The sequence below is a fragment of the Oncorhynchus kisutch genome, linkage group LG12, assembly GCF_002021735.2.
Source record: "Oncorhynchus kisutch isolate 150728-3 linkage group LG12, Okis_V2, whole genome shotgun sequence".
Taxonomy (NCBI): Eukaryota; Metazoa; Chordata; class Actinopteri; order Salmoniformes; family Salmonidae; genus Oncorhynchus; species Oncorhynchus kisutch.
Genome location: NC_034185.2, coordinates 26,880,285 through 26,893,196, shown reverse-complemented (window position 1 = coordinate 26,893,196; position 12,912 = coordinate 26,880,285). Strand labels below are relative to the sequence as shown.

General features: G+C 42.8%; 1 protein-coding gene across 1 annotated transcript in view; it reads right to left on the bottom strand.

Annotated features, from left to right (window-relative positions):
- Positions 1–10,903, bottom strand: part of ptchd4 (patched domain containing 4) — a 46,811-nt gene extending 35,908 nt beyond the window's left edge. Inside the window, exons 1-2 of the mRNA XM_020497399.2 lie at positions 10,098–10,903; positions 7,184–7,664 (exon numbers count right to left, since the gene is read on the bottom strand). Coding sequence (XP_020352988.2) covers positions 7,184–7,664; positions 10,098–10,697 — 1,081 coding nt within the window. The 5' untranslated portion in view covers positions 10,698–10,903. The remainder of the gene's footprint in view (positions 1–7,183; positions 7,665–10,097) is intronic.
- Between the last annotated feature and the right edge of the window lie 2,009 nt (positions 10,904–12,912).

Here is a 12,912-nt window from a genome sequence, read left to right as displayed (position 1 = left end):
TACCCATCTACCAATAGGTTACCATTATATATATATATAAATAAATAAAGGGCACCTATTGGTAGATGGGTAAAAAAATATATAGATATATATATTTTTTTTTAAATCTCTGCCCCACATGCCCTGAAAGATGGGTCACGACTGGTGTGTATGTGTTTGTGTGTCTCTGTGTTTGTGTGTCTCTGTGTGTGTGAGGCAATAGGTCTATTTGTGTGTACATGCAGCACACGTTCATCCCCAGTCTAAGGCCTGTAACAGTAATGAGTTGGATCAATGAGCTGATGTACTGAGGAAGAGCTTTCTGGGCTGCCTATACTAGCACGATACACCCACCAAGTGTCTGTCTGTTTCACACTCATCCTGGATGAGGCGACTGACTCAAAGTTGGTGGCAGCAGTAGCACAGCACTGAATACGAATGACTTGTCTTTGACGCAACAGCACTGACAAATTAGCCCAAGAAGTGAAATAGCTGCCTATAAACCTACATTATTCTATTGCTTCCACTGCTCTTAGGAATGAATGTGTTTATGTGGAATGAGTAAATGTGGTGGCTCTCTTTAGTGGTGTAGTCATATGGGACATCTATTCATTAATTCCATGGACCTTTTGATCATGAATGATAATAACCACCACACTACTAATAAAAATCACTCCTGAACCAGACATGCGACAGTGTTATTCCCTCTTCTCTGTAAATCCCACGTTCACTCATGGTAATTAATCAGTGTGATCATTAGGAACCAAACACATTAGCTGTAGCATTTCCTACTGCTTTCTTTTCCATTCTCATTGGTCCTGGTGGACTGGCTTTTTCCAACAAAACATATCTTCCGTGTTGCTACTCAAAAATTAAAATGATTCTAACTTGACTATATACTGTAGATAGAACAACCAACTGTCTGCATTGACATACATTGCTTAAATAAATGGCCATCCCCTCATCCTGAAGTTATTCACCATGGGGTTCTCTCGGAATGTTTCTCGTAACTATTTCACTATCTCTGATTGGACATCTGTTCCGGGACACTCATCTGAGCACAATTAATTGGTTCTTGTTAATCAAGGCCTAAAGAATATCTTATTCCCTATGGCAATAATCACAACGGCTATGAAGTTGTCACATGTCACATCATAATAATCATCCTACGTTCATGACAATAATATTTATGAATGTGTCATCAGTTGTTCCAGTCCATCAGCGGCCGACTGGGTCCCAGAGGAGCCCTGTTCACAACGTTGTGTGAACAGCCGTGTCCAGTGTCACTATTCATCAGAGCCTGCGGGATAAAATCAATGCCTCCAGAATGGTGTTGCCCAGAAAGGAAAATGCAAAACACTGTAAATCAGAAAGGCCCTCCTGTAGAGAACTATTAACTGTGATTGATCTGACTGTGGACTATGGAGAGGAAGCATGGCGTGTGCAGGGGAGCACTTTCAAAATGAAGATGGGAATGAGATACAAGTGGGGCTGTGGCGGTCATGACATTTTGTCAGCTGGTGATTGTCAAGCAAATAACTGCCGGTCTCACAGTAATTGACCGTTAATTAACATAAACATGTTTAGCATCTCCTGGCTTCCATGCACAGCCTACAAGCCACTGATGCAGACTTTTGGAACACCGAAAGCCTCGATTTGGGCTTATGTAGCAAAATTTGAAGTTGTGTTTTTTACAATGGATAAAAGTAGAGACTCAGAGCTAGAAAATGGTATATCATACACTGCAGTTGAGGAACAATGGAAAAGTAATTCTGCTTTGAAAGTTGATAAACTCGTAACACCACTTTTAAGAAAATGGCCCTTGAATGTTTTGGTACACCTACTGGGGAGCTCTTCTTTGTCTACACCCACTCAGAATCGTTCACACCTTCTTAAGCATTAGCCCCAACCATCTCTTTAAGGATTCACATGTGAGGCCATGTGGTAAACACACCCTATATCAAATCAAATCTAAGTTTATTTATCCCATGCACAGGATACAGAAGGTGTAAATGGTACAGTGAAGTTGTTACTTACATAGTAGCAATATCAAAAAAAGAAAGCGTAGGAAATATTAGATGACGCTTATCCAACACACTTGTCTAAATTGATGGTTAATGTGAAGGAAATTCTATAACCACCCCCAAGCCACATCTAGCTAACATTAGGCTGTAACTAGCAATGCAACTGGATTTCTGATCCAAATAATATTACTACACAGATCATACATGTAACGTTAGCTAGCGAGCCAGCAAGCTAACGTTTGCTAGCTAACTAACAGTATGCTTTGACTTGCAATAATAACGACTTTCTGACCAAATTAAAAACATATATCTGAACATGTAGCTACTGTAGACTCTCACCCGTATAAATGGATGGCGGCAGACTGGAACCATTTAACTGTTTGTAGCTACAGTTCATCTTCTTTTGCCAGCATTGTGACAAATCACTTCGGTTCACACTGACGGGGGTGTGGGTAGAAAGTAGCCTGTTCAATTTTTCCAACTGATCTGTCGACAGCACCTGCTAAATTCAAGGTATCAATGTTGTTGAGAAAAGTAGCACAACTTTTGTAGATCTCGGTGGCTAATGTTATATCTTTCAAAAACATCACGGTAGAAAGGACTGTCAACACACACCGAACAGCTCACGTTATAGACAGAAGCATGTTACATGGCAGACTAATCCAAACTTATCTCCCAGAATGTCCAGACTATCCATTATCTTTGTATCTCTGATACAAAAGCTAGCGGGAAGGTTCCTGTCTTTTTCCATGGCTAAACTAACTAGGCTAGAAATGTAAGAATTTTATTAGAATTTATGGATGGAATACAAGTTTTTATTAAGGCACATTAAAGTTGACATGTTCCAGAAAGCATTTTGATAAAAAATAAACGTTTACGTTCAAATGCCGCTCCTATGATATAGTGACGTGCAACATTCGCCTAATTTCCTGAAATGAGGCACATTTTAAAAGGCCTAATAAATCCATTTGATATAGCCTAAAGTCATTATTTATTTTAGACAGGTCTGAAGAAACATGATATGAAGAAAATGTAGTCTCTTTCAGAAGAACAGAATAGCATACTCTGAGTTGTCCTTATGTTAGGCCCTGATCTGGCAATGCCATATGGCTGTAGACTGCACTAGTTCATTTAACAGACAACATTTGCTTTGAATTCCGTGGCATTATTTTTCATTATTTTGTAGGATGAAGAATACAATCGAACATAGCTGAATAAAATAGAAAGGATATTTTCTCCAAACGATTTCCAGGGAAGTGCATACATGCGGCTATTCTACTTTGAGCAGTTATCAAAGGAACAGGTCCTCCTGTATGCCTAATTTAAAGTTATTTATGCAACTTTAGTTGTGATACAAAAGTTGTGCTATATGTTTAGATTTTTAATACATTCTAAGGCTGCATGATGAAACTCTAATGACACACTTTATCAGTCTCTCATTCACAATTTGACAAGCACTTGATAATATTCTCACCAGGCCTCGAATTTCCCCCTTGTGTGGCCTGTCAAACATGGTGGTGGCAGCATCATGGTTTGGGCCTGCTTTTCTTCAGCAGGGACAGGGAAGATGGTTATAATTGATGGGAAGATGGATGGAGCCAAATACAGGACCATTCTGGAAGAAAACCTGATGGAGTCTGCAAAAGACCTGAGACTGGGACGGAGATTTGTCTTCCAACAAGACAATGATCCAAAACATAAAGCAAAATCTACAATGGAATGGTTCAAAAATAAACATATCCAGGTGTTAGAATGGCCAAGTCAAAGTCCAGACCTGAATCCAATCGAGAATCTGTGGAAAGAACTGAAAACTGCTGTTCACAAATGCTCTCCATCCAACCTCACTGAGCTCGAGCTGTTTTGCAAGGAGGAATGGGAAAAAATTTCAGTCTCTCGATGTGCAAAACTGATAGAGACATACCCCAAGCGACTTACAGCTGTAATCGCAGCAAAAGGTGGCGCTACAAAGTATTAACTTAAGGGGGCTGAATAATTTTGCACGCCCAATTTTTCAGTTTTTGATTTGTTAAAAAAGTTTGAAATATCCAATAAATGTCGTTCCACTTCATGATTGTGTCCCACTTGTTGTTGATTCTTCACAAAAAAATACAGTTTTATATCTTCATGTTTGAAGCCTGAAATGTGGCAAAAGGTCGCAAAGTTCAAGGGGGCCGAATACTTTCGCAAGGCACTGTATATGTATATGTAAATACCAGCCGATTAATCAGTATCGGCTTTTTTTGGTCCTCCAATAATCGGTATCGGCGTTGAAAAATCATAATCGGTCGACCTCTAGCCTCCCCTATATCTGTCACTTCCTGATATTTCTTCCCTGTGTCTGCATTCATGTTGTTTTGCTCCCCCTTTTCAGACGCTGTTCTTGTTTTGTTATATGTCCGTTTATCCATTAAATCTTCACTCCCTGTACTTGCTTCTCGTCTCCCAGCGTCTGTCCTCACAGAATGCAGACACCAATATCGGAAGCGTCAGGGAGTTTTTTTTGGGGGGGGGGGGGGGGGTGACGTCGGGTCCGGGTGCCGCTGCCGAAGGAACCGGGGGTGCCTCAGACAGCTCATCAGGCGCCCCTAGAGGGGGGAACTGTTACGCCTGCTCCTGCTTCCCTTACGCACACCTGTCATCATCGTCTCCCAGCCTCTGTCCTCACAATAATATACTGTATGTGTGAAATTAGTTTGATCTATAATGGACCATTCTCTTGCACCTGTCTTGGAACAGGGGCAATGGAAAAAAATATGTCTATGCACTTAAATAGCAAAATGGAGGACCTTTTCCCTTGGTTCATTTTCATGCCAGCCAGGTAGGCTATACTCCTGTTGTAAATCAAAGCAATATGCTTCATATTAGGAAAGTTGATAAATAAATTCAGGAGGCCTAGCCTATATAAGCTGATGGGATCCTCCTCTTTTTAATAGAGGCCATCACTGTTTTCTCATGCAATTGCATAGACTATAGAAATGTTGCGCAACATGAGCTCATGAGCTCTCATGAAGTGTTTGAATTGATTTTGGAAAACATTTGCATCGCTATCAGAATGATTAGAGGGATAATAGAGTGCTGAGTACCTGGCAGTTTAAAGTTTGGTTGGCTACGAATGATCATCAGCAGTATCAGAGCTTGAAGAAGCCTAGTTTCCACGACTAAACAGTCACGTGGAATTTGACTGTGGTCATGACTCGTGACTGCCAGTGTGGCGGTAATACAGTCACTATAACAGCCCTAGATACAAGTATTAGGTATAGGAATTTACTAAGGCACAGTTTTTCCAGGGTGGTGTTCAGTAGGCATGAAACGAGAGAAATGACATTGAAATGGAGTGAAACTCCCACAAAGGCCACTGTGCTTGCCTGTAGAACCATTCTGTTTAGCATACACACAGTGTCAAGATATTTTAATTTGCTCCATTCTTGATATGATTTATGTTCTAGGATTGTGAGTCAACTCTTTCTGGGATAAAAAATTCCATATTTTCCAACACAGAGGAATCATTAGAAGAACTGCAGAAAGTAAGTACTCATTTACAGTGCAGTAAATTAAATAGTGTGTGGGTGAGGTACAGCATACAGTAGGTGAGGACGATATCCACAGCTCATTTGGAGCAGAGAGATAGAATGGGAGGCAGTGCCCTGCCAATGTGTCTGTGTCATGTATGTTTCATTAGTCCTGGTACAAAGCCCCCTCCCTTTTTTCCCCTAGCTACCCAGGAAGAGGAGAACTGACAAGCTCAGCGCTACAGTAATTGGCTTCACTAAGATGACATCCCAGATATACATAGTTGGGGAAAGACATGAAAAGGTGCACTGTGTTAAGACTCTGTCCGGCTGTCTCATCTTACGGTTGTCCACTGGCGTGGTGAGTGTTAACTGCCAACCTGTAGGTTTTATCCCAGTCCAAAAACTATTGTTGAATGGTTGAGGTCTGACTTTCTCTAGGAGAAAGTGAAATTGGTTCAAGTACAATTTGTCAGATGATTTAATATTACAGAATTAAAAGATAATTTTGGACTTTGAGTCTGTTGATAATTATGTTTTATTCATTTTGAGGATAACTACAGGATGGACTCAAGTACAGTCTTTACACTATAGTGTCATCCCAGGAGGTGGGTGGTGGACATCTGTCGTCTCGGAGGACCTGTCACATGTATTTAAGTTCCTCCCTGCCTATGTTCGTCCTCCTCCATTCCTCCCTGACTCTGTCTCCTTCCCTGGTGAGACACAACCGAGGTCACCAAGATGCCTTTGCCTCCTGTTCCTGCTTCTTACTTAGAGTAGTCTCAGCCTGCAGGGCTTGACTGACCTCTGAACCTTTCAGACTGGGAAAATAGGTTATAAGGCAGAAGCCACGTACACAGGAGATCTCCTCGTGATACTGTGGCTTAGAACGGTTTGAGTAGAAATTAGAGGACAATTCTGCTGGGAAACGTTTATACCCTCCACCGACAATGGGACAATTATGATAGTGATGTTTGTAGATGTAACGGGTTTGAACTGTTGAGATTTGTTGTTCTTGAATGTATTTTCCTCTCTGCAAGTCCCAGGTTTGCCTCGTTGTAATTTCGGGCGTAGGACAGGTATAAATGCTTGTCTATTTCATTCAGGGGATCCCCCTACTACAGTATGTGCAGGCGGGGATTCCTTGGGAGGACGGGTGTGGCGACTGTGGCCTAAACCAAAGTGATGACAATGGATTGTGAGTATTTTTATGGCAAGGTTGCCCCTAACCACTGGTACCGTTCCCCTTCTCCCATGGCATGCGTCCCTAGGTATGCATTTTGTGTGTTGGCCAGAAAGGATAAGAATATTGATTAAAATGTAATACATTGATTGATGATTGAATGCCTAAGTGCTGATGAAACTCTGAGGATGATAGCAGTAATTGTATGGAGGGCTAGGAGCTGAAGATGGTGTCCATGAGAAGCTTTCTGATTGTTTGGGAAATATCAAGCTTGTTATACTGTCCTGAAGGATGTGCTGTAATACACACACATATGCAGGCACACAAACACTTGCAAATTTACAACACACTGCAACAACAAACCGAAAACAATCAGTGTAGCACAGGGCGCTCCTCTTTGAGGAAGCCCACAACAGCCAATTACCCTAATCCCCTCCCCAATAGGCAATATGGCCACTGCTGATAAGGCTAAGCAGCTTCACACTCACCCATGGAGAAGAATGGGATCCCCAGCAGCGTGGAGTTAAACTTCCCGTCGGAGATGAAGAAGATGCCAGTGGAGGTCACGTTGGCGATGGCTATTGTGAGCACACCCAGCAGACCCAGGAAGGGCTTTCCCCTCAGGCAGTCCCTCATTGAGCTGGAGATGGTGGCCGCCAGCAGAAGGAGCACTAGGCTGACCAGCACCTCCCCTTTGGCCAGCACTCCCGTCTGGTGGAAGTCCCTCCACAGGCTGAAGGAGGTGAGAGACTGGATGTGCAGGTCCTCGCTGAGCGTGGACAGGCGTGTGATGAGGGCGCAGAAGGCGTTCTCCCACTTCTCTGCGATGACGTCCTGCACCACGGGGCCATGGTTGCGAAGGTAGTAGGTGATCTGGATGGCCCGGGCAAACTTCACCTGCTGGTCTCGGCTGTTGGGCGAGAAGGCCACTCCACCCAGCTGGTGGCCGATGAAGGACACACGACCATCCTGGGGGAGAGAGCACAGCAGACAGGTTACTATCAGACACACTGAGAGAGGGATCTCAAGTCCCTACAGAGCATACCTGGAGATATGCTGTTTGGTTTCTGTTAGCTGATATTAGCAACAGTTGTAATTTGTAGTTCATTGTGGATTATGGTTAAATCTTGAAAATGATTTGAACACAGTAACCCACCAATCAACCATTACAATATGCATGAATTCCCATATTTGATACATTTTACATTAAGATAAATGGTATATCATACTTACCAAGCAATAGTAAATGGATGCTATGGCAAACTATTCCCATTATTTCTACTATAGAAAGTTGAACTTTGTATCTTGGATTCATGCTTGAGAATGTCCCATTACTACGGCTACTAAAGAATCAGACGACATGCACTGTACTGTATGATTACTTAAACACTGTTGAATAAAAAATGCATTAAACCAATCACTGGCTTCCTAGTTGTTTTTAGACGGGCATATTGTAGGTGTCCTATTAGATTGGAGCTCCACTAGTATAGCGATGCAGTGACAATAATTCTCCCAGAAGATGACTGATATGTGGAGATGAGATATATGACACCACTTGACTGCCCTCCAGAGAAGATGGATCTCTTGGACAAGTGGATGAACAGCTAACTTGTCAGTCAATAGTGAAACGATGCAAATGTAATAAAGCATTGTTTGTTCATTTCAGACAAGGGCCCTAGCTGGCCTGATTTGATCTATGTTTACAGCTATTGCACTGTACTGTAACCTACTGTACTGTACAGCCAATAATGAATCTCTTCAATGCAATGTTTTATGTTGATTGTACAAGTGTAACGTCAGCAAGAGTGGGATTCCATGGGGTATTGTAATTAAATATCACTTACACTGTCAGCACAATAGGGAATTGCATGATATCATTGCCATTTATTCCCTATCATTATCATGTAAATGGAATATTCAGTAACACTGGGCCTGAACATTCATAGTATCAACCCTACACCACAAGGACTCCTCATACAAGCAGAAGCCATGAAATTCTGACATAACATTCAGGGATTTAACATTAGTAGTGCAGTGCTGTGGCTTGGGTTAGCATCAGACTAGTAAACAAATTAATAAAGCCACCAGCTGACATCAAAGCACTGAATGAAGAGCAAAAAAAACGTGTCAAGACAATCTGCACAGACAGACGGGGAATATCAATGATGCAGGCGACACAACACGGCGAATGAATGGCGTTGTAGAAGTATCTGCCAAGAGGGGTGGAAAAGAAGGTCAGTTTATTCTAACCTTAAAGCGGGAACTTGGGGGTTAGTGTCACGGGGCGCACAAGGGCCAGAGCCATAGGGAATGAGGCAATTGCCTGCAATCAAAGTGAGTGAAGACAGTGGCCTTGGATGTAGAGTAATGAACAGTGGTAGGATGTGCAATCTAGAAGTGATTTAGGGACAGCCCAGGTTGAATGAAAAGAGCAGGCCCAGTGCATTACTCACAGCTAGGCCTGGTGCAGGAGGATTAGCTACCTCCCACTAGAGATTCTCTTATTGGAGGATATACAACACTAGCTAGATTTGTGCCTTACAATTTAAGATACTTAAGACCTAGCACAGAACAGTTTTCAACTCAGTAACGAGCCATGTCACCCACTATAGTGAGTCTTACTCAAGGCAGATCATACACAATATTCTATTTTCCACACTCATTCACTACATGTGCTCAATGTGTCATGGTATTATCAACAGATCTGGTCACCTGTTGTAAAATTAGGCTACCTGTTGTAATTGTGTAACATCTGATTAAAACATTAACCTAATTTATAGCCTACTGTCTAAAATGACAGTAGGCTATAGAGGTAGGCAGAGGTAGCCTAACAGCCTTGCTATACGTCTGCAGAGGGCTGCACCACAGCACACACTTAGGAGGCATAGCAACATCTTACAGGGGAGGAGAGGATGCAGGCTCCATACTAGTCGATCAGCAATGTCATTCTATATGTGCAGGAGAGGGAAAACTACACTGCATCAAAATAAGAAGGGGGACATTCCCTCTATATTGAAGCAGTGAGGGGCCATGCAGCCAATTCACAACCTGCAGCTAACAACTAGCCTACATTGGCTGTTCAATCCATTCAGAGTATTTCCTTGCCTTGCCTGCCTGATATACGAAGACATCCGCAGTCTACATAAGAGGCTGAGTGAATACAACCACTGCTCATTGAGAAATGAATGCAGGCTTCAGACAGTAGGTTATGGTCTCATTGCAGATACATTGTCCCACTGCTAATCCAGGTCATTCGGAGTTTGGGGTAGCAACGCACGTCGGTCATGTTCTCTTTAAGGGTAACTGTCACCACATACGATACTCAAATCGGTAATTGATGCCCGCGGCCGGCGGAAACATTGTAGACTATCGTGTTATAAAACTAAATCCTCGCCGTCTTACCTTTAATGTGGTATTTGGATAGTTCACGGGCACCTTTGAAAAAGTGTGATTCGATAGAATGGCTAAGCGGATATCTTCGAATATCGTAATTATATCATCCAAGAGGCATCGCTGATCCTGATGGCTCAGGACACAGAGATGAGCGAAAGTGTAATTGAATCCCTTGTAATTAACCCGCAAATCCAGCACCTGCTTGTGAACCTGCAGGACCTGGTCGGCTAGCTCCAGTATATTTCCCCCAGACTTGGCCAGCAGAATCAGTCTGCCATATCTGCCGGGGGTGTGCAGGTCGGAATACAGCTTGTTTTTTGACTGGTCGATGGGGAAAAGGCTGTTCGCAAGACTCCGCTCTACTTTAGCAAAGCTGTGTGTCGGGGCAACCAGTATCTCGATGTCCGTTTCGGGCTTGAATCTGCTCAGGACGGTAGATCCGAAAATGATGGTTAAGACTGCGGGAACGGTGAGGAAAAAAACCGGATGCCTACTAACAAATAAGCCCAGCCAGTAGAAAGAAGCTTTGAGCCCTCTGTGTATCATTTGCCGCAGCATCCTCCTCCAGATCCAGCTTGCAGATGCCCAGCTTCTTCCTATGAAGCACATGTGACATGAGGCTCGGTTGCCCAGTTTAGTCAATCCGAATGAGAATACACTACACCTATAAAAAGAGCACTGCAGCAATTTGCAACAAGAACTGTCATATACTTATCATCTCTGCTTTTTTTGTTTCAAGCCATTCCCCTCCTTTTACTAACCGCGGACCAGTGACTATTCCTATTGCTCCTGCTGCAATAGCAGCAAGCCTCGGCCGTCTGATGTGCATGTGTTCCTAGTTCTAACTACACTATCCGTGGCGCCTGATTTATGTAGGCTACTTGACTGTAACCATGTGCTGGGATTAAGGGGGAAGACGGGGTAATGCTGATGGTGGGTTATTTTAGAAGCACACACAATAGCCATATGAGAGTCGTGAAATATTAACTGGTGGCACAATGGCCAAATGCACTTCCTGAAATCACTCCCACCTCATGAATGGGGAAACCATACAGTTGCGCGTAGATCTAATAGCCAGTAACCCAGGTTAGCCTCTTGAGAGAGGGAGACAGCGGGTCCTACACAGCCTTTCAAAGTCATGGGGAGTTTACTGATAAAGTACTTTTTCCCCCCCCAGGAGATTTATGCTTCAAAGTCAAGTAAAGACACACTAGATTGCCTCTCAATGCGAAACTTGTTTACATATGCCACCCAACCTGGGACAATAGTGTCATCATTGGGTTACAGTAGGCTAGCTCACTTTTATCTGTTGGGATTCAGTGACAAAGGGCCTCAAGTCATCGTCTGGGGTCACATTTCTACAGTAGCCTAGGTCCTACACCAATGTAGCATTTATATATTGTAAGTATTTGCGTTGTTAGGAATTTTTGATGCCTCACAATAAGTATTGTCAATCGTCCGATGTAAAAAAATAAAAATAAAAAATAATAAAAACTAGCTAATAGAGGCGATTCGGAACCACTGGAGTGGACAGCAACGCAATCGGAATTCGGAAGTTCAGCACCAGGACAGCAACAGTCTCTTCGCTCATGGGGCGTTTAAGTCCTTAACAGAGCCTGACAGGCAGCCTGTCTCCCAGCCTGCATGCCGCCCCCTAGACCAGAGCCAATCGCATATGCAAGAAACAACTAGCCATCAAGCCACATTCAAACAGAGCCAGAAAGCCGAAGCCTAAAGGAAAAAGGTAATTTAGCTAGCATCTTTCAAAATGAAAGCAGCTTTATACTGATATATCACTGATATTAAATCAGAGTGATTTGTTGTATTTCAGGTCAGTCTTACTCTTATGAGGTTATAGTCATAGTTCTAGACTGCTCAGAATGGCCACCAGTGACAGCCCATTGGGAGTTTTGAATGTACTCTGAAGCCATAAAATATGTATCTGTCATTGAGAGGTTTGTGTGTGTTTGATACATGCAGATGTTTGGGGGGGAAAAATTGCCCCCAATGAGGAAATAAATGCTGATATGATTGTGACACACCTGACTAGTTCAGCAGAGGACCGAAAGTCAAAGTGATAAGCCATTTGAGAAGGCACATTAACAGTAGATGCCTTCAGAAAGTATTCACACCCCTTGACTTATTCCACATTTTGTTGTATTACAGCTTGAATTAAAAATGGATTACATTTTTATTTTCTCTCACCCATCTACATACAATACCCCTTAATGATGATGTGAAAATATGTGTTTAGAGATTTTAGCAAATGTATAGAAAATGAAATACAGAAAAATCTAATTTACGTAAGTATTCACACCCTGTCACGCCCTGACCATAGAGAGCCTTTTTATTCTCTATTTTGGTTAGGTCGGGGTGTGACTAGGGGGGGTGCTCCTAATATAGGTTGTTTTTTTCTTTGTTGGCCTGGTATGGTTCTATGTTGACCAGCTGTTTATCGTTGTCTCTGATTGGGGATCATATTTAGGCAGCCATTTCCTCACTGTGTTTTGTGGGATCTTGTTTTTGTGTTGTTGCCTGTGAGCACTCCTGAACATCACGTTTCATTTGTTCTTTAATTGTTTTTGTGCTTTTCATTGAATAAACATGTGGAACCCATATCGCGCTGTGCTTTGGTCCGAGTATGCTTACGACGATCGTGACAGAAGATCCCACCACAACAGGACCAAGCAGCGTGCCCGGGAGGAGAGGGTATCCTGGGATTGGGAGGAAATAAAGGAGAAGACATCCTGGACTTGGGAGGAAATCATGTCAGGACACGAAAGCCTTCCTTGGAAGCAGACGCAAGGAGAGAAGGGAGGACAGC